The sequence below is a fragment of the Phascolarctos cinereus genome, unplaced genomic scaffold (assembly GCF_003287225.1).
Source record: "Phascolarctos cinereus isolate Bilbo 61053 unplaced genomic scaffold, phaCin_HiC Scaffold_4;HRSCAF=312, whole genome shotgun sequence".
Lineage (NCBI taxonomy): Eukaryota > Metazoa > Chordata > Mammalia > Diprotodontia > Phascolarctidae > Phascolarctos > Phascolarctos cinereus.
In genome coordinates, this window is record NW_027555847.1 from 338,654,009 (window position 1) to 338,676,094 (window position 22,086).

Genomic DNA, 22,086 nt, shown 5'->3' on the forward strand with positions numbered 1-22,086 from the left:
GTTTTTTTTGTGTGTGTGAGGTAATTAACCCTTCTACCTCTCCCTTTCTTCTTCTCCAAGTATCATCCTGTCATCCCTTAATTTTATTCTCCAGATATCACCCCTTCATCTTCAACTCACCCTGTGCCCTCTATCTATCTATGGATACATACATAAATTTTTTTTCCTTCAACTATCCTAATACTGACAAAGGTGTCATGAGTTATAAATATCATCTTTCCATGCAGGAATGTAAACAGTTCAATCTTAATAAGTCTCTTATGATTTCTCTTTCCTGTTTACCTCTTCATGTTCCACTTGAGTCCTGTATTTGAAAGTCAAATTTTCTATTCAGCTCTGGTCTTTTCATCAGGAATGCTTGAAAGTCCTCTATTTCACTGAATGACCATTTTTTCCCCTGAAGGATTATACTCACTTTTGCTGGGTAGCTGATTCTTGGTTGTAAACCTAACTCCTTTGGCCCTCCGGAATATTATATTCCATGCCCTACAGTCCTTTAATGTAGAAGCTGCTAAATCTTGTGTTTCCACAGTACTTGAACTGTTTCCTTCCAGCAGCTTGTAATATTTTCTCCTTGACCTGGGAACTCTGGAATTTGGCTCTAATATTCCTAGTCTTCCTTTGGGGATCTCTTTCAGGAAGAGATCTGTGGATTCTTTCAATTTCTATTTTGCCCTCTGGTTCTAATATATCAGGGCAGTTTTCCTTGATAATTTCTTGAAAGATGATGTCTAGGCTCTTTTTTTGATCATGGCTTTCAGATAGTCCAATAATTTTTAAATTCTCTCTCCTGGATCTATTTTCCAGGTCAGTTGTTTTTCCAATGAGATATTTCACATTGTTTTCTAATTTTTCATTCTTTTGGATTTGTTTTACAGTGTCTTGATTTCTCATAAAGTCACTGTCTTCCAATTGCTCTATCCTAATTTTTAAGGAAGTATTTTCTTCAGTAATCTTTTGGACTTCCTTTTCCATTTGGCCAATTTTTCTTTTTAGGGCATTTTTCTCCTCATTGGCTTTTTGGACCTCTTTTGCCATTTGGGTTAGGCTATTTTTTAAGGTGTTATTTTCTTCAGTATTTTTTGGGGTCTGATTGTTTTACTAATAGTGAACTATCCTTATGTTTCTGGCATCAATAAAAACAAATCACCATGAATAACTTATTTCTATAAATTCTTTAAATTCTATTTAATATATTTACACCAATACTTTTGACCTATAAATGGTATTGTTCTACAGTTGTTATTCTTTACTTCATCTCTCCCTATCTTGGCAATCAAGACCACACTTATCTTACAAAATAATTTGGTACAGTGTTGATTTCTTCCATTTTTAAAAACCCTTACATAAGGATTATTTGTTCCTTAAATTTTTCACAAAATTCACTTACAAATGCATCTAGATATTGAGGTTTTTTCTGTTTGGCTTGGCTGAATTTTTCTGAGATGGGCTTTTTTAAGTATTTCCAGTTATGTTAATGTTTAGAATGTTTTTAGCCATTCATCTATTTTGTTTAGGTTTTTACTTTTATTATATAATTTGATACTAATTTCTAATAACTACTTCTTGAGCATTTATTATTTCTCTTTATTCATTTTCAAATTTAGTTTCACTTTTTTTTAAAAAAAAAAACAGATAATGGCTAATTTATTGTGTTACTGTTTAAAATACCTTTATAGACCTTGTTTATTTTCAATTCTGTTTCTCACATCTTTTAATTTTCCTAATTTCTTATTGTGAATATTTTTTGGTTTGTTAAGTGTCTGGGTTTTTTTTCTCTTTAAAATGCATGCTCAACTCATTATCTTTTTTTGTTAAGTATTCAGGGATTTAAATTTTCCTAAAAGGACTCCTTTATCAATATCTCAACTCTTGATACATTCTCTCAATATTTTTTTTTGTTGTTTCTAAGATCTGATCTCCAATATCAATTTTTTTAGTCTCCATTAAGGTCTATATTTCTTGTTCTTTTAACATTTCCTTTGTTGATTAAATTTTTATTTTGGCTTATAAAGGAGATTTTTAACATTCTTCCCTTTCTGCATTTGAATTCTTTTTGCCCCAGCCAAATAGTCAATTCTTGCTAGTCACCCATGGCAGCCTGAAAAATACATACTAAGATCTCCAGAAGTCTCCATTGACCTAATAGTTCTCCCAAAGTTCTGGGCAAAAATTTCCTTTTTATCTTTCTTTTGGATTTATTAAGCTTTGCCAGAAGAACATAAAAGTAGCCTGGAATTAGTTTTATAATCTGGACCACTTTAACACATGAGTTAGCTTTTTCTTAAATAAAATAGCCTGCTACGTTTGCCATTTTTTACATGTACCTTCATTAATAATATTTTTTATCTGTAACATGTCCAGTCATAATGTAGTTTTCCCACTTATCTTTCACTGTTATCTGTTAATGCCTTATTGGAAAAAAAAATCACTGTTAATTTTCTTGGATTTAGCTAAAGCATAACAGCCCTTGTGCTATTCTATGTATCAGCTAGTGTAGCCATTCATTTGAAATCTGCATCAATCCCTATGCTTAAAACAAATGTACTCAAAGCATCAAATCAATACTATCAACAAATGGGTTTTGATTCCTAATCCTTTTTTTTTTTAATTTTGCTTTTTGGTGAGGCAATAGTGGTTAAGTGACTTGCCCAGGGTCACACATGTAGTGTCAAGTGGCTGAGGCTGAATTTGAACTCGGGTCCTCCTGATTCTAAGGCCGGAGCTTTATCTACTGTGCCACCTAGCTGCCCCCTAATCCATTTTATAATTTGTTTCCTTTTTATTGGGGAATTTGGCCTATTAACACTAAAGCTTGCATGACTTGGCTTTCCTCCATTAGACCTTGTTACATTGCCCTAGCCCCTTTGTACTGGCTATTTTGTCTTATTAATCCAACATTATTTCTTGCATTAATACATAGTTACACATCTGCCCTCACCAAAGATGGATATAATTTTCATTTTTTTAAAATTCCAATATTATCTATTCACCTCCCCTCCCCTCCTGATCAAATTTTACTTTTATTGATATAATTCAGTCTGTTTTAACTCTTTCCTACTTAGTCAGGAATGTTATCTTTCCCTCATACCCCATACCTCTTTGTTTCATTAACCTTTACTTCTATTATTCCATTTCTAGAATTCACCTTTTCTCTAACTACCTTTTCTGTCCTTCAGATCATCTACTTCTATCTGCTCTCTTTTCAAAAGATTATTCCCCAAAATTCTCAGTGTTTGCTTTTTCACTGACCCTTCTATAAGGTATAAGAAAATCTACAATAGATTTATCACCTCCTTACATCACATTAATACTGAGTCATCCATTACTTCTTACTTGCATTCAATTCCAGACTACCCAACAGCTTCAGTTGCTTGGTCAATGTGCACATCAAAGGCTCTTCCCTGTTCTAGAATTCACAACAGGGATAAATTAAATTTTCTGTTTACTGAAGAGCCATCCATTCTCATAATGGATCACTATGCTTGGTTACACAAGACAGGTTATTTTGGGGATATATCTCAACTTCCCTTGCATCACATTGCAGCCTCTTATATTCCTTGTGCTTGTTAACTAGTCTCACACAAGTTGAATTCCTGTTTGTTTTTATGTAAATTGCCTCCTCCTGGCTGCTAGCATGATTCCTTCATCTGAAGCTTTAAAATTTAGTTACAGTTCAAGGTGAGTTAAATTTAAGGTTCTATTCTATCTCTTTCCTATCAAATCTATTGACTTGTATTCTGACCTCCATCTACAATGCTTTCAGACAATATTTTTTAAATCTCCTGAAAACTGGTGGAACATCTCATCCAGCATTACTTCACAATTGTGAAATCCCTTTTCCCAAACATAGCACTACCAATGTTATCTATATTTCTGACCTCTAGACTAATCCCTACAATACCCTCTGATATTAACCTTGATACTATCTAATTAAATCCAGATAATTCAGAACGTAGTTTCCTCTCTGGGTTAAGTTTTTAAAAAGAAAATACTATTTTTAAGCACATAAATCCCAAACTCCAAGATTGACTGGGCTCTGAATATAGTGTCTTATCAAATCAGAGATGTTCATATTAAGACAAGTTTTACCTTTCCCCCCCTCATTTCTAAATGTTCTACAAAAAGCAGAGACAAGGAGATAGGTCAAAGGTAAGGAGATTTGTTAGAAAATCTGGTGACCACAAAAGTAGCTCTTGCTGATCTCTAAATTCAGAGTTTCCAATTATGAACACCGAAAATATGCGGCATTGATTCTGAGAGGAAAAATTCCCAGTAATCCTTGCTCTAGCAGTGTGATCCAATATCACAGTAACTAGAAAAGTGGTGACAACTAGGCCTGTACCTACATCTACATACCTCCTGGCAACTCCTGGTACCACCTTCATTCATACAATGGTTACAGTCTGCTATGAAAGGGAAGGCCACGGAAAGGGAAAGGAAAGACACTCTTGGAAAAGGACAGTACCAATTGTCAATTATCAGGTATCATATGCCAAAGTCTATATTATCTTCCAGTTCCAGTCTGTCATACAGATCATCAGTATAGGTCTGCTTTTCTTCAAACCAGTCAAGTTATGGATTATGGGTATTTCTTTCAGCTGATACTAATGGAGGGTCATTTGTACATTATGTTATATGATAATAACAGTAATAATAATAATAATAATAATAATGTAACAGCTAGTATTTATGTAGCACTGTGGGGCAGGCACTGTGCTAAGTGCTTTACAATTATTTTCTCCTTTCCAATTACAGATGAGGAAAGTGAGGCAAACAGAGATTAAATGATTTGCCCAAGGTCACACAATTAGTAAGTGTCTGAGGCTGGACCTTCCAACATTAGAGGTCTCAGTTTCTATGGTAGCTATGTTCAAAGCAAATGGATACTCAAGACTACTGACTCTCAGTTGTTTCCAGTGAGAATATACCAGTGTCTTTCATAGTTTCAAAAAGCAAAAGCTCTGCTAAAAGGATAAGCTAGAAGTGAAGAACATCTTTCCCCACAAGCCATATTCCATGTTTCACAAAGGAAAGCTCTGTGAATATGAATTATCTTCAGGATACTTAAAGTGCTGGCAATACTCAAAAGTAGCTGCTATTAAATTACTGGGCAAATGTGAATGCAAGAAATGTGAAGAAGAATCAGTGCTTTTATAGAAGACAAAGGTTCAAATCAAAGCTTAACTTACTAGTTGTATAAGCTTGGAAAAGTAACTTTATAACCCTATATAATCCTACAGCTATCAATACAACTCTCTATTCCTACAACAGCATAAAGACATAGTAACCCTACATACAGCTTTTCCTCATTATCAATACTAAAAAACCTGATTGCTTGAACGTGGTGAAAGACTGCTGATCATCAGCAGAAAGTAACTTGTTATCACCCATCCTCAGATGCAAAGTCAACTTAGGTTCACCTGACAAAGACTCAGATGATCTGAAGCCTATAGTTGGCAAAAATAATGCAAACACCTAAGAAGTTTCTGTAAATTCAGAAGCAGAAGAGCACCTGCCAAATATGGTCAAAGGCATATTGTTTTCTTGTAAAGGTTGTCTTCACCACAAAAACTCATTCCCAGTCTGTTCTTCTAGAATCAAAGTTCTGCTACAACATACCTACCTAAGGGTTGCCGGGGGGGGGGGGGGGGGGGGGGGGGGGAGTAAAGCTTTTCTTACCTACAATGAATTCCGTGGTATGCCACCACAACTCATCAAAACATAACTAAACATAAAATATACTTACCACCTCTCCTGGTGAATCCTCTGCTCCTCGTCTGATTATCTTCATAGTCATTAGATTCTTAAATGACAAATTAATATGTCACATTTAAGCAATACAACTGAAGAAATCATAGCTTTCAAACAGAATTATTATTCCACTGTTTGTGACCTAGTCTCGCTGCAATCAATATGTTCAATAAGGTCACGTCTACATTTCTCTAATATTAAATTTTTTCTGAATTTTTAAGAAACATTGCCATGATGTCTCAAAATCTATACCAATTTTCCCAATAATTCTTTGGAATGGGGAGAGTGATCCTTAGGGTATTTCGTTCAACCTCAAGTTTTTTACCTCCTCCCTATGGAATTACAACATAAGCTGTGATAAATCAGTTTAAAGTTCATATACTTTCTTTTCACAATATCTTTTTGGCAATTTAAAGTAAAATATAATTTATTTGATTTTGTTTCATTAGAGCAAAGAATCCTTACCTGTTAGGGCTAACAACAAGGATATATCCTTGTTATAACCTTATTTCACATGCATGCACGTGCGCGCGCGCGCACACACACACACACACACACACACATCCTTTATTATAAGAAGGTCTTGCTGCTGACTCCTACTGGGGTTCTTCTTAAGTAAATAGCACCCCCCAAAAAAAGTACCCAGAAGATGTAATCCAATGGGGTGACAATTCGCTACTAGCAGAGAGTAAACAATAAATGGAATTAAGGAATGGTGGTTAGATAGGACCAAGAGAAAAAGAACTCTAACAGAGACTAAGAAAGGAAAGTGTGTAAAGTACCCCTTGCAACAGTCCATGATCAGCATGGTTTAAGCCAAAAAATTAGGTCCACAGAAAAAAATCTTCTAGCTTGATACCTAAACCTTTCCTCAATAGCATGCCGTTGAGGATCAAGACAATTCCAACCACATATTTAATTTCTGATTTATTAGAGGCTTGGGAGGGAAACAAAGAAAATGAGTATCTTACAGAAAAGGAGATACCGGTCCCAGGTTAGTCCCATTTTAATCATTTAATAACATATGGATCATGGGAAATCATGCTCACCTATAAAAGTTATTAATCAGCACTTGATGTGTGTGTACACACACATATAATCTCCATTGGGCCAAGATAGTAGGGAAAACAAACTTCTGCAAAAAGTGGCTCAGGGAACATAAGGAGGGAATAAGCAAGTGGAAATGTGGCATCATAAATAAGCAGCTTAAGGAATAGAGATTAACAGAGTGTCTAAAGAATAAAAAAAACATTAAAACTCTCCTCGAAGGCCCAAATGTCAATTCTCTATTGCTGTTGTTTTCAGTGGTATTCTTTGACCCAATTTGGTGTTTTCTTAACAAAGATACTGGAGCAGTTTGCCAATTCCCTTCTAGCCCACTTTACTGATTAGGAAACTGAGACAAATGGTTAAATGATTTGCCCAGGGTCACACAGCTACTAAGTATCTGAAGTCAGATATGAACTCAGGAGAATGAATCTTTCTCACTCTAGCTTTCACACTCTACCCACCACACCACCTAGCTGCCCCAATTCTCTATTACAAATACACTATTTTTATATACACTGCTATGGGCATAGAAAGATCAGATCTCAACAGTGCTTACTTGATTCGATTCTATTCTATTCTATCTCTTACATTCTTCTGTGGTCACTCTTCCATGAATTCCTCCCTTTTTCAAGCCCATTTTACACACCAATTGCAAAAACTTGGGGTGGCAAAAGTGTTAACAAACATGTCTTTGGAACTTTCAGTATTAATTAGCAATCTTACAGACAGTGATGATTTCCCATAATCTATGTGCTCTTCAATGATTAGCACGAGGCCAATCTGAAACCAGCAGATTTCTAAACATAAAAGTTATTTTTACTTTTGAATCCCTAGTCTCATTTTGGTAATACAACATGTTGAAAGGGTCCTATCCACAGATTACTTTTATGATCATAAATTTAGAAGGGATGCAGAGTTATCTAGGTCAACCCCCTCATTTTACACATAAGGAAGCCAAGAAAAGTGATTAACTGACATTTAAAATAGCACTTTTAGTTTGCAAAGCCTATTTATATACATTATTTCATTTCAATATCACAACTATCTTTTGATAGAGGTGACAAAGGTAATATTATCTTTAAAGGATTAAAAAAGAGATGCTAATTGACTTGTTCACAGGTACACTATTAAGTAACAGAAGTAGAATGTGAAATCAGCTCTTCCTCATTTCAAATCTAGCACGCTATTCACTAAACCACAATGCCCTACATATGCAGACTAATTTTCTACAACACGTAACCATAAATCTTTTCCAGAATACTATTCCTGAGTTTCCACTGAGAGGAAAAGAAAGTATTTTCAATCTCAATCTTTTAAATTATCTCAGCAAGTAAACTGGGATAGACAGATAAACTTAGCCTCTCTTCAACATATAACCTAAATTTCACACAACAGAAACTATTCACAATCATAAGATTTAATTTACCTCTATAAAAGCTAGAGCTATCACCTTCTTCAAATTTGTTACTTGAAAAACCTAGGGAAAAATACAAAAACATACAAATTATTACAACAGATATTTGTTCTGTTCTGTTAATAAGTAGTCGAAACACACTACTTCTAGGGATAATGAGTACTATCATATCTCTTTGCAACTACATGAGCTACAGGTAAAAAGATCCAAGTGGCAGTGATATAATTATAAGTTTTATGTCATTTGCATATGAAAACTTCCAAGTGCTTCTCAAAGTTTCATTTTTAGGCAAATAAACAAGTCCATTCTCCCTAAACAAAGAAACTCTTTTGTAGGAAGAGTAGAGATAATTATAACAAAATATAAAATTAGTGTAATCTGAACTTATTCAACATGTACTTACAAAGCACCACATACACGCACACACATATTCTATTAGGACACAATATGGTCAGTTCTGTTGTAACACTTGTATTGAAAATGTGGATTTGTTCCGATGAAATTGCTATATTAGAGAATGCATAACACTCATTAGCTGTGTAACCCTGGGCAAGTCACTTGACCCCAACTGCTTCGCCAAAAAAAAAAAAAAAGAAAAAAAAGAAGAGAATGATTTGAGCTTAATACGAATTTTGTTTCTGCTTATTCTCAATTTTGTCTTCAAGAAACATCAAGCAAACTCAGAAAACTGCACTAATTCACAATAACGCACAAACTACAACCTTTCTAATACCCATTTCCACAAGCAAACTTCAGTCTTTTTCAATATAAAGTGCCATATTTATTGTATATCTTCTAGGAAACTAGGCGCTGTGGACTGAAGAGGTCTAATCTATTTCCTTACCCCACACCTTCCACCATAGCTGAGGCCCAGGTCAGAGTTTCAGTCCACTGGGGCCCTGCCCTTACCCACAGCAACTCTACTTTGCCAATCCACATTTGAGGCCCTACAGAAACCCCAGAGGCTGAGCAGTAGCCCAAGACTGTTGATGCTACCATTATTTATTATAGCATTTGTGTTTTCTTAATAATTTAAAATGCACAAAACTGTGCTGTTTTTATTGGACTCCCACCTTTTTTATGTGTCACTGATGAAGTTTTTGAGTGTTGCACTCAGAAACTCCATTTTTCCATTCTGTGGGTTTTTTGGACTTTGTATATAACACAATCATTTTTAGGAACATATTTTATTATATGAGAACTTACTGTACACAAAAAGAAACTACTACACTGCAACCTTCTACCTCTATCATCCATGCATTAATAAAATTCAGGGGTAACTACCTTTTGCCCAGCAAATAATTACTCATGACTACATCATTACCTCTGTTTCCAAAACCCTTTCCAAATCCAAATCCACCGATCGTAGACAGATTTTCTCTCTTAGAAGACTGATCACTGGCATCTGCAGAAGTTCAGACAGAATTAAATCCATAATACATTTTTTTTTAAATCTCTTATAAATGATCAGCCGAAAGGCAGGCACTCTACTAACTCTGCAAAGTAAAAAAAAAAAAGGCTCAGGAGCAAACCTAAAACTAAAATAATATTAAACCTTTTACTATGGTATAAAATAATTTCACAGATGAGCTCTATAAATACCAATGTTACTATACAAAGAGTTGGAAGAAATCTCAAAAGTCATCTAACCCAACTTTTCCCCCAATATATCAACCCTTCTACAAATAATCACCCAACAAGTTAAAGATAACCAATGACAGAGGACTCATTATACTTCAAAGGAGTCCATCCACTTATTCTGTACAACTATAACTGTTAGGAGTTCTCCTCAAACTGAGCCAAAATCTGCCTCCACATCAATTCTACTTATTTGTCCCAGTTTTGCATTCCAGGCCCAAAGTAAATTAAGTCTAATTCCTCCTCCATGAGAAACTCTTTAAATATTTGAAGACTATTTTATTCAGGTTAAACATATTAAGTTCCTTCAACCAACTTTCATAATGCATAGCTTTGTGTCCTCTCACCACCTTGGTCACTTCTCTCTGAACACGCTTCCAAATCAAAAATATCAAAAAGAATTAAGGAAAAGCAGAGCAGATTGCTTAACACTAAAAACAGAAGACAAGCTAAAGATGGATAATACTTTATTTTCTAAGTACCAACTATATATAAGCAGTAGTTAAAAGGACAAAAGAAATCAACTAAGGCCTCCTAAAAACTGAAGTAAACTGCTGAGAGTTTAAAATAGAATATATATATGTATGTTTACACACACACATACATATACACATACTTATATACACATGCATATATAACTTCTTATTTTAGAGATAAGCAAAACTAAGGCCTAGTGAGGTAGATCTGCCTGATATCACACACCAAGTGACCAAACTAGGACTTAAAGTTAGGCCCCAGCAACCTTTCCATAAATTTTTTTATGCTTTGTTAAGTCAAACAAAAGGTACAAGAATCAAACAACCATTCGTCTTTCTCAACGATACTAATTAAGCAAAAGATGTTGCAGAGGCTATCAAGTTATGGGTTGGCCCTCCAATATTCCAATTCTGTTACTTCTAACTCTGTAATCCTATAATTCAAAGTTACAGGAGTGAATGGCATTGACCAGAAGTTCAATTGTGCTAATCCAACCTAGGACATATGAAAAAAAATTTATTTTAAAGTCTATCTACTTGAATCTTCACTAATCAATATTCCCCCAGCTACATTAGGAAGCTATGGTTAATTTAGCTCATTCTGAGTTGGGCAAATTTTCAGTTGTACATTTTCTTTTTCTAAATAAATATTTTACAACTTTACAAAATTCATGATAGTAATTTCACTCAGCTGTATTACCACAATATTATTTATTACTCCTACTCTTTGGGGGAAGGTAGGAAGGGTGGAACATAACTTTAGCTAAGTTTACAGACTTAGTAATCAATGTGTTTGTTTGCTGTGCTTTATTAAAAAACTTACACCTGCGATAATTTTGATTAAAAAAAAAAAGAACAGCACAACTTAAGAGTGAATTATTATTTCCTCTATTGGTCTGAGGACTAGTTCTAAAAAAAAAAACCTACATACTTGGTTGATTATGCCTCTAAAAAAAAATCTCCAATTCTCTGAAATGTCATACAAAAAGGCACAAAATCTTCCTTAGGTTTCCAAAAATGTAAGAATTCTTAGAGTGGCCTTCATATAGGTAGAAAGCATTTCAAACACACACCAATTATATCACATATCAAATGCTCCACTGTAAATGACACAAAAATATTAGGGATACAAAGTGTTCCTATTACCTTTTATTTCATTATAACAGTATTTACTTTACATTGTTTTAAAATAATTTAAAATAAAATTATATTTGAAGTTTTTGATGTTTCTTTGTGTCAAAAATTATTCCTTAATATTTATGATTATGAAACAGCATAACATTTTATTCAGTCTGTCTTGTCAAAACAATCACTATTACAAAAAGAATAAATAAAAATTCTTAACTTATAGAAAATACCCTTTCAAGGTACAAAACAGAAATACCTTCTACATAGTCTAGGGTAAATACAATATTCTTTCTTTAAATAACACAAAGCTGATATTATTAGTTGCGGTATTTAAGACAACTTCATAAATTCAAGAAATATGATAAGCTAATGGTTTGATAATACCACTCATGGCACACACAGTGAAAAGAAAATGCTTGGGCAAATATATATTATGAAGCAGAAAAATTAATATCATTTCACATTTATATAGCAATTTATAGCTTATGAAATATTTTCACTTTCATTAATTTATTTTATCCTCACAACAACTCCATGAGGTAGGAAGGTAGGCACCTAGACCTTTCTCTAGTATGGCTTCCATTAAATACTTAGTAACTTTATTAATAGTTTCTTTTAACCAAAAGAAAAACAACAGTAATTATACAAAAAAAAATGCCATATACAGTTTAGCATCAACAAAAAACACAAACCACCCACCCTCAAAAAAAAAAAAAACAGAAAAGTAACATACTCACTATCACTTCCTATACTACCTACCTGTTCAACAACCATGCAAATACTTTATACATACCTCTATTTCCCAAACTACGCCCAGAAGCAAATCCACTTCTCATGAATTGATCTCTCCGGGTAGGTGCATCACTGATTTCTAAAGCAATTCACATTGGAAGTAAATTTAGGAAAAAAAATCAAAATATTTCACTAGATGAGTATGTAATATATATACTTATTTCAACAATTAAAAAAAATTTAAGTACCAGTTAATATTTAGAAGGTACTGCTTAATAATAAAAAGATAATAAGTATCCAAAATTGAATTGGCAATGTTATATAACATATGTGTATGTATATATATATATATATGTGTGTATATATACATATATGTGTGTATATGTGTACATACATACATGTATGTATATATATATATACACACATATAAATCACAGAAATGCCCTCAGATAGGATTTCAAAAATTAGACGAGTAAATTATGGAGTTTTTTTCAAATTAAATTCCTTTTATAAAGTCATATATATTGTTTAGTACAGCAAAGGAGAATTCTGAAAGCTAAAATTTCTGGACAATGTTTATTTCAGGCACTCATCACCTATGCTCCCTCCCCATGGTGTCCAACTCCTTTCACCAGAATCCACATCAGTGTGTTTCTTTCCTTATGGTACTAGATATACTTATGTAGTCTGTGGCTTTACTTATTGTGTGGGAAAGCAATCAATAAAAAAAAAACAGTGCCAACTATTAAAAGGCATTGTGCCAGGCACAAAGACAAAAGTAAAATGGCAAACTCCCTCGATGAGCTTACATTTTATTCCAGGTATGGGGAAATGCCAGTACAAATGTACAGGGTCAAGAGATGAGAATGTTATGTATAAACAACAGTAAGAAGGCAGTTTGACTAGACCACAGAGTACATGAAAGGAAGTAATGAATAAAGCTCAACAGGAAGGCTTGGGCCAGGTTATAAAGGACTTTAAATGACAGAGGAATTCATATTTGATCCTAGAGGTAAGAGGGGACCCTCACTTCTTTCCTACACCTAGTCTTCCTACTTACTCAAGAAATCTTTGGCTATACTATCCATCCCTGCTCTGACCTCACTTTCCACTACTTATGATTGACTATATCATTAACCAGTTCAACCCCTCACTGTCTTCTTCACTTGAGTTCCTTGTCCATTTGTCTTAAATACCACTCATGCCTTAACAAACTCTGACACTGACTTACCTCATCATGTGTCTTCTGTCCTTCTAACATGCTGCTAAATACATTCAAAGGAAATCACACCACTGGGTACACTACAAATTTATGTTATTTTCATCTAGGCCCTTACTACTATAAAGCAGCCCTTTTATTCTTGTTTGACTGACCCATTTCCCGCAATTATTCCAAATCTTCCCTTCCTTCCCTAAGCCTCTCACTCCACCACCCTGCTCTTATTTTCTGAGGACCTCCTTTCTTACCTTACTGATAAATCAGAAGATATCCATCATGAGCTCCTTTCTGTCCTCTCAAGACCTCTTGACATAATCCCCCATTTTCCTCTTCCTTTGCTAGACTCTGAGGAAGAGGTCACTCTCCTTGTCAAAAACAACTCCTCTACTTCTACACTTGATCCCTTCCTTTCTTTTCTCCTTTAAGAGTTTGTCTCTTTGAACATCCCCCTTTATCTTCTCTACTACCTACACATTTGTCTCCTCCATCCTTATCTTTCAATTGACCATCACCTTCTCAAGCTATTGTCCTAATTTTCATCACTTCCACAATCCAATTCCTAGAAAAAAATTATCTATACCTGTTGTATAGACTATATACATAGACACTTCCTAAACTTGCAATCACTTCTCTAAACCTTACAATCTAGCTTCTAGCACAACCACTTATTTGAAACCACGTTCTTCAAAGTTATCAATGATCTCTATAATGCTAAATGTGCTGGTCTTTTCTCAGTCTTCTCCAATTTAACACTTTACTATCCCCTCCCTTCTGAATACTATCTTCTCTGCCATGTTTAAGTATATTGTTGTCTCCTGGTTTTCCTGATTGTTCCACTTCAACATCAATTGCTGTATCATTATCACCACTCTTCTCTCTATATATACTTGCAATGATCTTATCAGCTCCCAGGGTTTCAATTAACATTTCTATGCAGATAAATCTGAAATATGTATATCCAGCTCTGATCTCTTTCCAGTGTTCCAGGTATCACCAATTTCCTGCTAGCATCTACACCTCATCTACATCTACATCCATCAGTACCTCATCCATCACATGCAAAGCAATATTTATCTTCTTCCCTAAATCCATCGCTCCTGTATGTCTTACTTTTGTTAAGGATACCATCGTTCTTTACCTGAGTTCAAATCCAGTCTCAGACACATAACACTCACTAGCTGTGCGACTCTGGGCAAGTCACTTAACCCCAACTGCCTAAGCAAAAAAAAAAAAAAAAAAAGGATGCAATCATTTTTCCACACAGTTTCAGTCATCCTTGACTCTTCCACTCTCGTCAAGTCTTATGGATTATACCTCCACAATAGCTTTCAAATCCCTTCTCTCCACTCTCCAACACTTATGCAGGCTCTCATCAACTCAGACTATTAATAACAAGAGCCTTTAAACTGAAGGCCCAGCTTCCAGTCTTTTCTCTAATACATCTTCCACGTAGCTGCCCAAGTCTTACCATGTAATTTCCTAGTTCAAAACTCTTCAGTAGCTTCCTACTGCCTCTAAGACAAACTGTAACTCTTCAGCTTGGTTCTAAAATTTAGTCTTCACAATGTGGCTCTTATCTATCTTTCCATACCTTTCTTACACTACTCCTTTCACACACTGCACTGCAGCCATACTGGACTACTCGCTGTTCCCCAGAATTCAGAATTCTATCACAGACTGTCCTGCATGCCTGAAACATCATTCCTTCACATTTCAGCTTCTTAGTAATTTAGTCTACTTGAAGGCTCAACTCAGATGCTATGTCTTAAAGGAGGGCTTTCCTCATTCTCCCCAGTTATGTACCTATCTGTATAAATGCTTTATTTGCCCTACAAGATAAGCTCCAGAATGACAGGGTATTCTCTTTTTTGGATTATGTTTAAATCCTCCACAGCTGGCAAGATGCCTTGAACACAGCAGACACTAAATATTTGTTAAATTTAAACAATTAGAGCTATGTAACTTCAATGTACTTCTACCTATAAAAAATATTAGCTTAGATCATAGACTTCTAGAGGTTAAGGCCCAGGTACATTCAATTCTTTACAAAGCGCTAGAAGCAGGCAAATAAGTACTTGGTGCTACTTTATAAATTTATATTTAAGACAAAATGAAAATAGTTTTATTTTACTGCATGTATCACATTCACTAAAAAGTGAATGTTTATGTATTTGTTCCTCCATCTCCCATCTTGATGCCTTTGCAAAGGTCATCCTCCATGTCCCATTAGTCCAATAAATGATGACTTATGACAAACTGATAATACTTGCCTAATTAAAAAAAATGTATAGTGCTGCCTGACCTCAGGAGGGATCTTTAAAGATATTTTTTGTAACTCAGTTCCTTGAGCTCTTATATTGAATTTAATATAATATCCAATTTAGTGTTGAATCCCAAATTCAATCTCTAAATATAAACTAGAGATGTTTTCTCTTGCTTGGGAAGACTGACTCCCTTATTGAAATACCCAGATTATAATTATCAGAATGATGTGCATGAACATGGATTCCACTAAAATTAAAACTCCACTCAGTTTTAGAAGACAGATTTAACCTAAAGCACATAACATGTGGTTGCTTATTTTCAGAACAAAACACCTACCTCAAAACAAAATGAAAGCAAAAAAATGTAAAACATCAGTATTATAAGTGATCAAATCTTTAAAAGATTCAATACATGCAAATTGCTAAGATAAACATTTCCCATTGCTTAAGTCAGAAACAAACACACTCCCTTATGGCACAAACTTGAGCACACCAGTCAAAGGCACCAAAACATTTCCCATGTGCTTTCTTCCCTTATACATTTTGTTAGCTTTCTTTTTTCTCCTCCCAACCTTAAGACCTTTTAAAATCTGTATCTTAGGTCTTTCAAAGAGTTCAATGGCATGGTTTAACCCTTTTGTGCTTAAGGCTAATAAAAAAAAGTCTTGCTAGTTTCTTGTCTTTATAGTAACACAAGACTAAGCGCAGTTAGCAATAGTAGGAGAATTTCAAATATTACCTATCAATACAAGGATTCAAATATCAGCACGTGACATAATGCAACAAGGACCAACCTTTAAGTTAGCAGAACTCTAGGTTCAAATAATGCTAGGTAAGTCACTTAACTCGAGTTTCTACTTCGTCATATATAAAACATGAGTAATACTTTTACTACAACTTCCTCATATATAAAACATAAGTAATATTTTTATTGTTGTGAAAACATTTTATACAAATGAAAGCTACACAGATGAACAAAAGACACAGCAACATATAAAAGATTTCAGTTTCTTACAACCATATTACCCTTTTATATGCTATAGAAAATTAAAATCTAGAATGGAGTTAGAAGATAGGCACAAAATAATGACCAACATTTATGTAGAACTTTTGAAAATTTGCTAAGTGATTTCTTCACAACCCCAAGACAGGGAGAAGCCATGTAAGTAGTTTCCCAACTATTTCTAATGAGGAAACAAAGTCTAACAAACTAATTTACTTGCCCATGAGTAGATGGATTTCAGATTGTGGATAATGCACTCAGTTTAAACAGAGCTTTGTTTCAAAATGTATTTTAGATGTCCAAAAGAAAAAAAAAGTATTTTTCCTTTAAAAAAAAATACAAATAAGCTTACTCAAGGAGTTGGGAATCTGTGAGCAGTTGTCTTAAGTTGTCTATTCAAATTAGTATTTAGACCAATTTCAAAGGAGAGCTGAAGCGGAAAAAAAATTCTTATGACTAAAAAGGAACCAATAGTAATTTGACTGAGCTCCAGGGAACAGTACTTCGACATAGTTGTTTAGCTCTGATTTTGTGACAAGCTGAGATGGGAAAAAGGATAGTAATTCTAAGTACAAATGAGGCTTTTCCCTTGAGATATTAAATGGGAGAGTAACAAGCACGAATACAAGGTTTGCCAAATATCCTTCATTACTGAACTATTCTGAAACTCATAAGCACCAGAGGCACAGGGCACAGTTCAGCCGAAAGCACACCAGACTTCTTCAGAAGTCACAGGAAAGTCCCAAAGATCTGCCATTCCTTAGCTCTTTGATTCTTGGGTAAATTATTTGTAAGTTGGGGCAGCTAGGTGGCGCAGTGGATAGAGCACCGACCCTGAAGTCGGGAGGACCTGAGTTCAAATCCAGCTGACACATTAACACTCACTTACCTGTGTGACTCTGAGCAAGTCACTTAAAACCCCAATTGCCCACCAAAAAAAAAATTATTATTTGTAAGCTGATGTTATATAACATCTTAGTCCCATTTTCTTCATCTGTAAAATAAAGATAACACACTACCTACCTTACAGAAGTGTTGTAAGGGAATAATTTTCAAAACTTTTTTTGTTCGTGATACAATTTTCTTTGCCATATGACACTGCACAAACATTGAACATTTTACTACAACAAAGGGTTGGGCCTTCAGACCTATTACTCAGGTTTAGAGTTTCCTCCATCTCTTTCCCCTTCCCCACACTCTTCCTCCTTTACTTCACCTGGGCAGTGGAGAAAGCAGCTTTGCACTTTTGAAACTAGAAATGCTATTTTGGCCTTCCAAACCACTGATGAGGAACAAACAGGAAACAAACTATAGCTGGAGGTGGGAAAAGCACTACAGACATTAGTTATTATTATAACTAACAAGGCATCCGACTAAAATTTGGCTCAGGATGAATTGTTTTTTTATCAACCTTAGACCCAGGCCCAGAGTTGGATTAGACGAAGCAGTTACTGTTAACAGTCCAGATTTAATAAAGAAGGCAACAAAATATGCCTAGGTATTCATAGTTATAGTATCTATTATCATTCTTTAAACATTTAAACATTAGTAATTACTGATTAAGTTAATAAGTATTAAGTGTTTAGTATTTTAGTGAATAATTTTTTGTCTTTTTGCTAAAACGAGAAAACTCCTGATTTCAGAAAACTGATGTCTAGAGAGGCAGTGATCACACTTCTAATTTAACAACAGAGATGGAGCTACTTCTATAATGCAAAAAGACAATTAGCAAGAATCACTTATTCACAAGTTTATTAAGCATCTACTATGGGGACACAAAAAATTTTTAAATGATGATAATCATGGCATTTGAGATTACATTTTGCTAGAATTAGAAGGGGGGAAAAAGAACACAAAGAAATATACAAATTGAGGAATCATGAGGAAAAGAAGATCTACCAAGAAAATGCTTTTAAAATTTTGATCTGAATGAGAATATCATCAAGAGGGGAGGGGAACTTTAAAGAGATCATAAATGTAGAGCTAGAAGAGACAACAGAAATCATCTAGTTAAATTTCCTCACAGATGAGGAAAACAGATCCAGCAAGGTTAAGTAGTGGCAGAGCCAGCTTTTGAATCCAAATCTTCTCCTTTCAGATCCACTCAATTTATAATGTGTTATTCATGAATTTCTTCTATAAGTAGTCTCCTAGGCTCTACTTAAAGATTTCTAGCACTGGTAAATTCATCTCTAAGGCAGTCCATTCTACTTTTGAGCAATTATATTAACGAGTGTCTCCTTACAAAGCTGAAAACTCTCTGCAACTCCCACCCATTGTTCCTATTTCTGTCCTATGCAGCCAAGCAATTTTTAATCCATTATTCACATGAGAACTCTTCATACGTTTTAAAGAACATTATCTTCAATTACCACTAATGTTCTTATCCAAGGTAAACATCCCCAAACCCTTCAATGAATCTTTAAAGTTCCTTCACCTTCCTAGACACAATCCATTTTATCATTGTCCCTCCTAAAATGTGGCTAACAAGAACTGAAATATTCCACTGAAAGACTTAAAATCTAGTTGAAAAGACACATCAAAGGAATCATAATCACAGAAAGAATAAGCTAGGTGTACATGGCTAGTTAATTCAATCACATTATTCTGCAAATATATCTTCTTTGCAAAAAGAACCTGAATTTTCTAGTTTGGGTTATTTTTTGGTCAATAGCTGTGATTTCATCAGTGTAGCAAGCTCACAGTGAGCAAAATTCCAATACCAGGACTGATTAGCAGTTTATCTGTAATTTATGGTCTTAAAAGAATTACCTGAGGCTCTGAGAGGTTAAGTGATTTTCCAGGGGTCACAAAGGGAGGATTTGGGTTAACTTGTCAAGAATCCTGTCTCCTCATGAGAATCCCTTGAGACTGAAGTGCTTTAATTGCTTGACAAGTCCAACAATAATTCCAGTGATGGCTTAACTTAGGTGGTTCTCTTGCTCAGAGGTTACCATCTTTCAGGACTTTCAGCACTCCAAGTTCCAAATTCTGTGCCCTACTCTCAATAGGAGCCCTTTGGCTTTGACTCAAAAGCCAAACATGCTCCAAAATCAGGATAAATTCAGATTGCGTCCAAAAAAATTTCAGACTATTCTACCTAATAGAGATGTCCTAGATGCGATTCACATTTCTGCCTTAACACATACCTGATGAATCTGAAGCCCTATTAAAAGCATCTCCATTTGCTCCTGAAGAAAAGGTATCCTACAAAAAGGAAATAGAGTAAACCTAATTATTTACTTTAAATTATAGTCAGGACCTGCAACTACCAAAATATATATAGCACATCCAAAAGGCAACCTTAATCTTAAATGTAGTCCCTTACTGAATTTCAGACAAAGTATTACACCAGCTGACCACAGTAGTAGTAATAGTTCAAAAAATTTTTACTGCAAAACTCTCTCAGGTCTGAAATTCAACAAAAGGTAAAAGATTAGTTCTTGCTTCTAAATCGGTAGCATAAATATTATTTCAAAAATACGAGGTTGCCCTAAAAAAGAGGGAAAAAAAGTGAACATATTCTATGGTTCAAACACAGTATGGTATAGTGAGAAGAGTGCTAGATTATCTATCACGACACCTAAGTTCTTGTTCAAAGTCACACAGCCTAATAAGCAGTCATGACTCCCTCTACAGAATATATATTTATATCAGCCTTCTTCATAGTTAAGCATACCTATTTTACCAAGGGGAAAACTGCCTTGCCACAAGCAGAAAAGTAAGATTTTCTTCTAAACAAAACAATGTTCTTATACAAAAGAGAAACCAAATATCACATAGCTGAATTATAATTTTTAAATTAATGGCAATCTCTTTAAGCGGACCCAAGACCAATATTTAATGAAGACTGTACAATGACTCTGTGAAACTCAACAGAGGGAACTGATTTCCACAAAATAACCATTTTCAGTTGTTGCTATTCCAAGTGATCATAAGTGAGTCTAAATCTGACTTCCTGTTCCAAAACCTGTATAATGTACTAAACTATTTGTTAAAAAATAAAAAATATTTGTGGGAATACACTGGCTTTATCACTTTAGAATACCTTGTTGTCATTTTCCCATTCCCCATAAAGTTGTCTAGTTATCACTCTAAAACATGTCTAAATTAGGAGAACTAAAACAACAGCATTTAAAACTCCCCAGTGCACTATTTCAACACACATAAAGAACTTTAAGCACAGCACCTTGTCAAATACAGGGCCAAAAGATGGTATGTGAGGTTTGAGGATTTCTGTGTCCCAATCTTCATCACCCATGTTGGCCACGAGTTCTACTTAAACAAAAACACAACTATGTATATCTGACCACAGAATCATAAGCCTATTAATAACAAAACCCCAATTTCACATACGGACTTTAATAATTACTCAATTAGTTCATTTTTAACACCTTAAAGTGCTATATAGAGTAACTACTTTTATCAGTATTTTGCATCCACAACAGTGCAACAATCCATACAAAGGGAGCTCAGTTCATCTAATAATCAATTCACCCCCACCCCCACCCAATCCCAATCCCCCAAGGACTACAGGCTCACCCTTTCTAAGGGAAGTAACTGCAACCCACTTAAAAACCAGGAACAAAACTAAAAGGGGGGGAGGGGAGTGAAGGAGGGGGAAAGGGGGAGGGGAAATGGGGGAAGAGAGGGGGAACAGCGGGGGGGGGGGGAAGAGCGTTCGAGTTTCCTTCCTAAGGAAAGCTCGGCCTCCTTGCTACAAGATAAAGTGGGAAGGGAGAGGGAAGACAGGTGTGGGGACCCGATGGCTGATACAAGGGGAGCAGACCCGCCCCGCCAGCCCCCGTGCCCTCAGTCCCCGAGAGTGGGCGCTGGCGCCGCCCCGGCCTCACCCAGGTCCCCCAGGCGGCGAGGCCTGGGCCCGATGGCCCCCCGCCGGCACCTACTCGAGGCCGAACAATGCGACGCCCCCACCCGGGTCTTGCCTCTTTCCCTTCCCTCCACTGCCGCCATCCGACCATGAAGGGGAATGAGAGGCAGTGGCGAGGCGCGGTGTCCGCCTCGGCCGGATGGTCTGGGGGCCCCCGGTCCCATCTCGGGGGCCGCCTCCTCACCTCCTACGACCACAGGCAGCCACCGCCTCACTGAGCAGTCCCGCCCAAACGCGGTCGGCGCTTAAACCGCCGCACGTGCCGGCGCCGCCGCGGAGTCACGTGGCCCGGCCAAACAACAAATCACACCGGGCAACGGGCGCCCGCAGCCAATCAGCGCTCGGGCGAGCTTCAACTCACTTGCCGCCCGCCCCATCCGCGCATTTGAATCCTTCAGCGTCGAAGCGAAGCCGGCTCCGGCCTAGTTCTTCTCAGTGCCGCCCTGGGGGAGGGGGGAGGGTGGCGAGCGGTTTCCCGCCAGGGCCTTCCCGCCGGGGCCGTGTGCAGAGGCTCCAA

General features: G+C 36.0%; 1 protein-coding gene across 1 annotated transcript in view; it reads right to left on the bottom strand.

Annotated features, from left to right (window-relative positions):
- Positions 1-21,794, bottom strand: part of DDX4 (DEAD-box helicase 4) — a 64,962-nt gene extending 43,168 nt beyond the window's left edge. The window contains 7 exon segments of the mRNA XM_020997265.2: positions 5,750-5,806; positions 8,231-8,281; positions 9,543-9,623; positions 12,254-12,331; positions 19,828-19,885; positions 20,868-20,953; positions 21,532-21,794. Coding sequence (XP_020852924.1) covers positions 5,750-5,806; positions 8,231-8,281; positions 9,543-9,623; positions 12,254-12,331; positions 19,828-19,885; positions 20,868-20,953; positions 21,532-21,733 — 613 coding nt within the window. The 5' untranslated portion in view covers positions 21,734-21,794.
- Between the last annotated feature and the right edge of the window lie 292 nt (positions 21,795-22,086).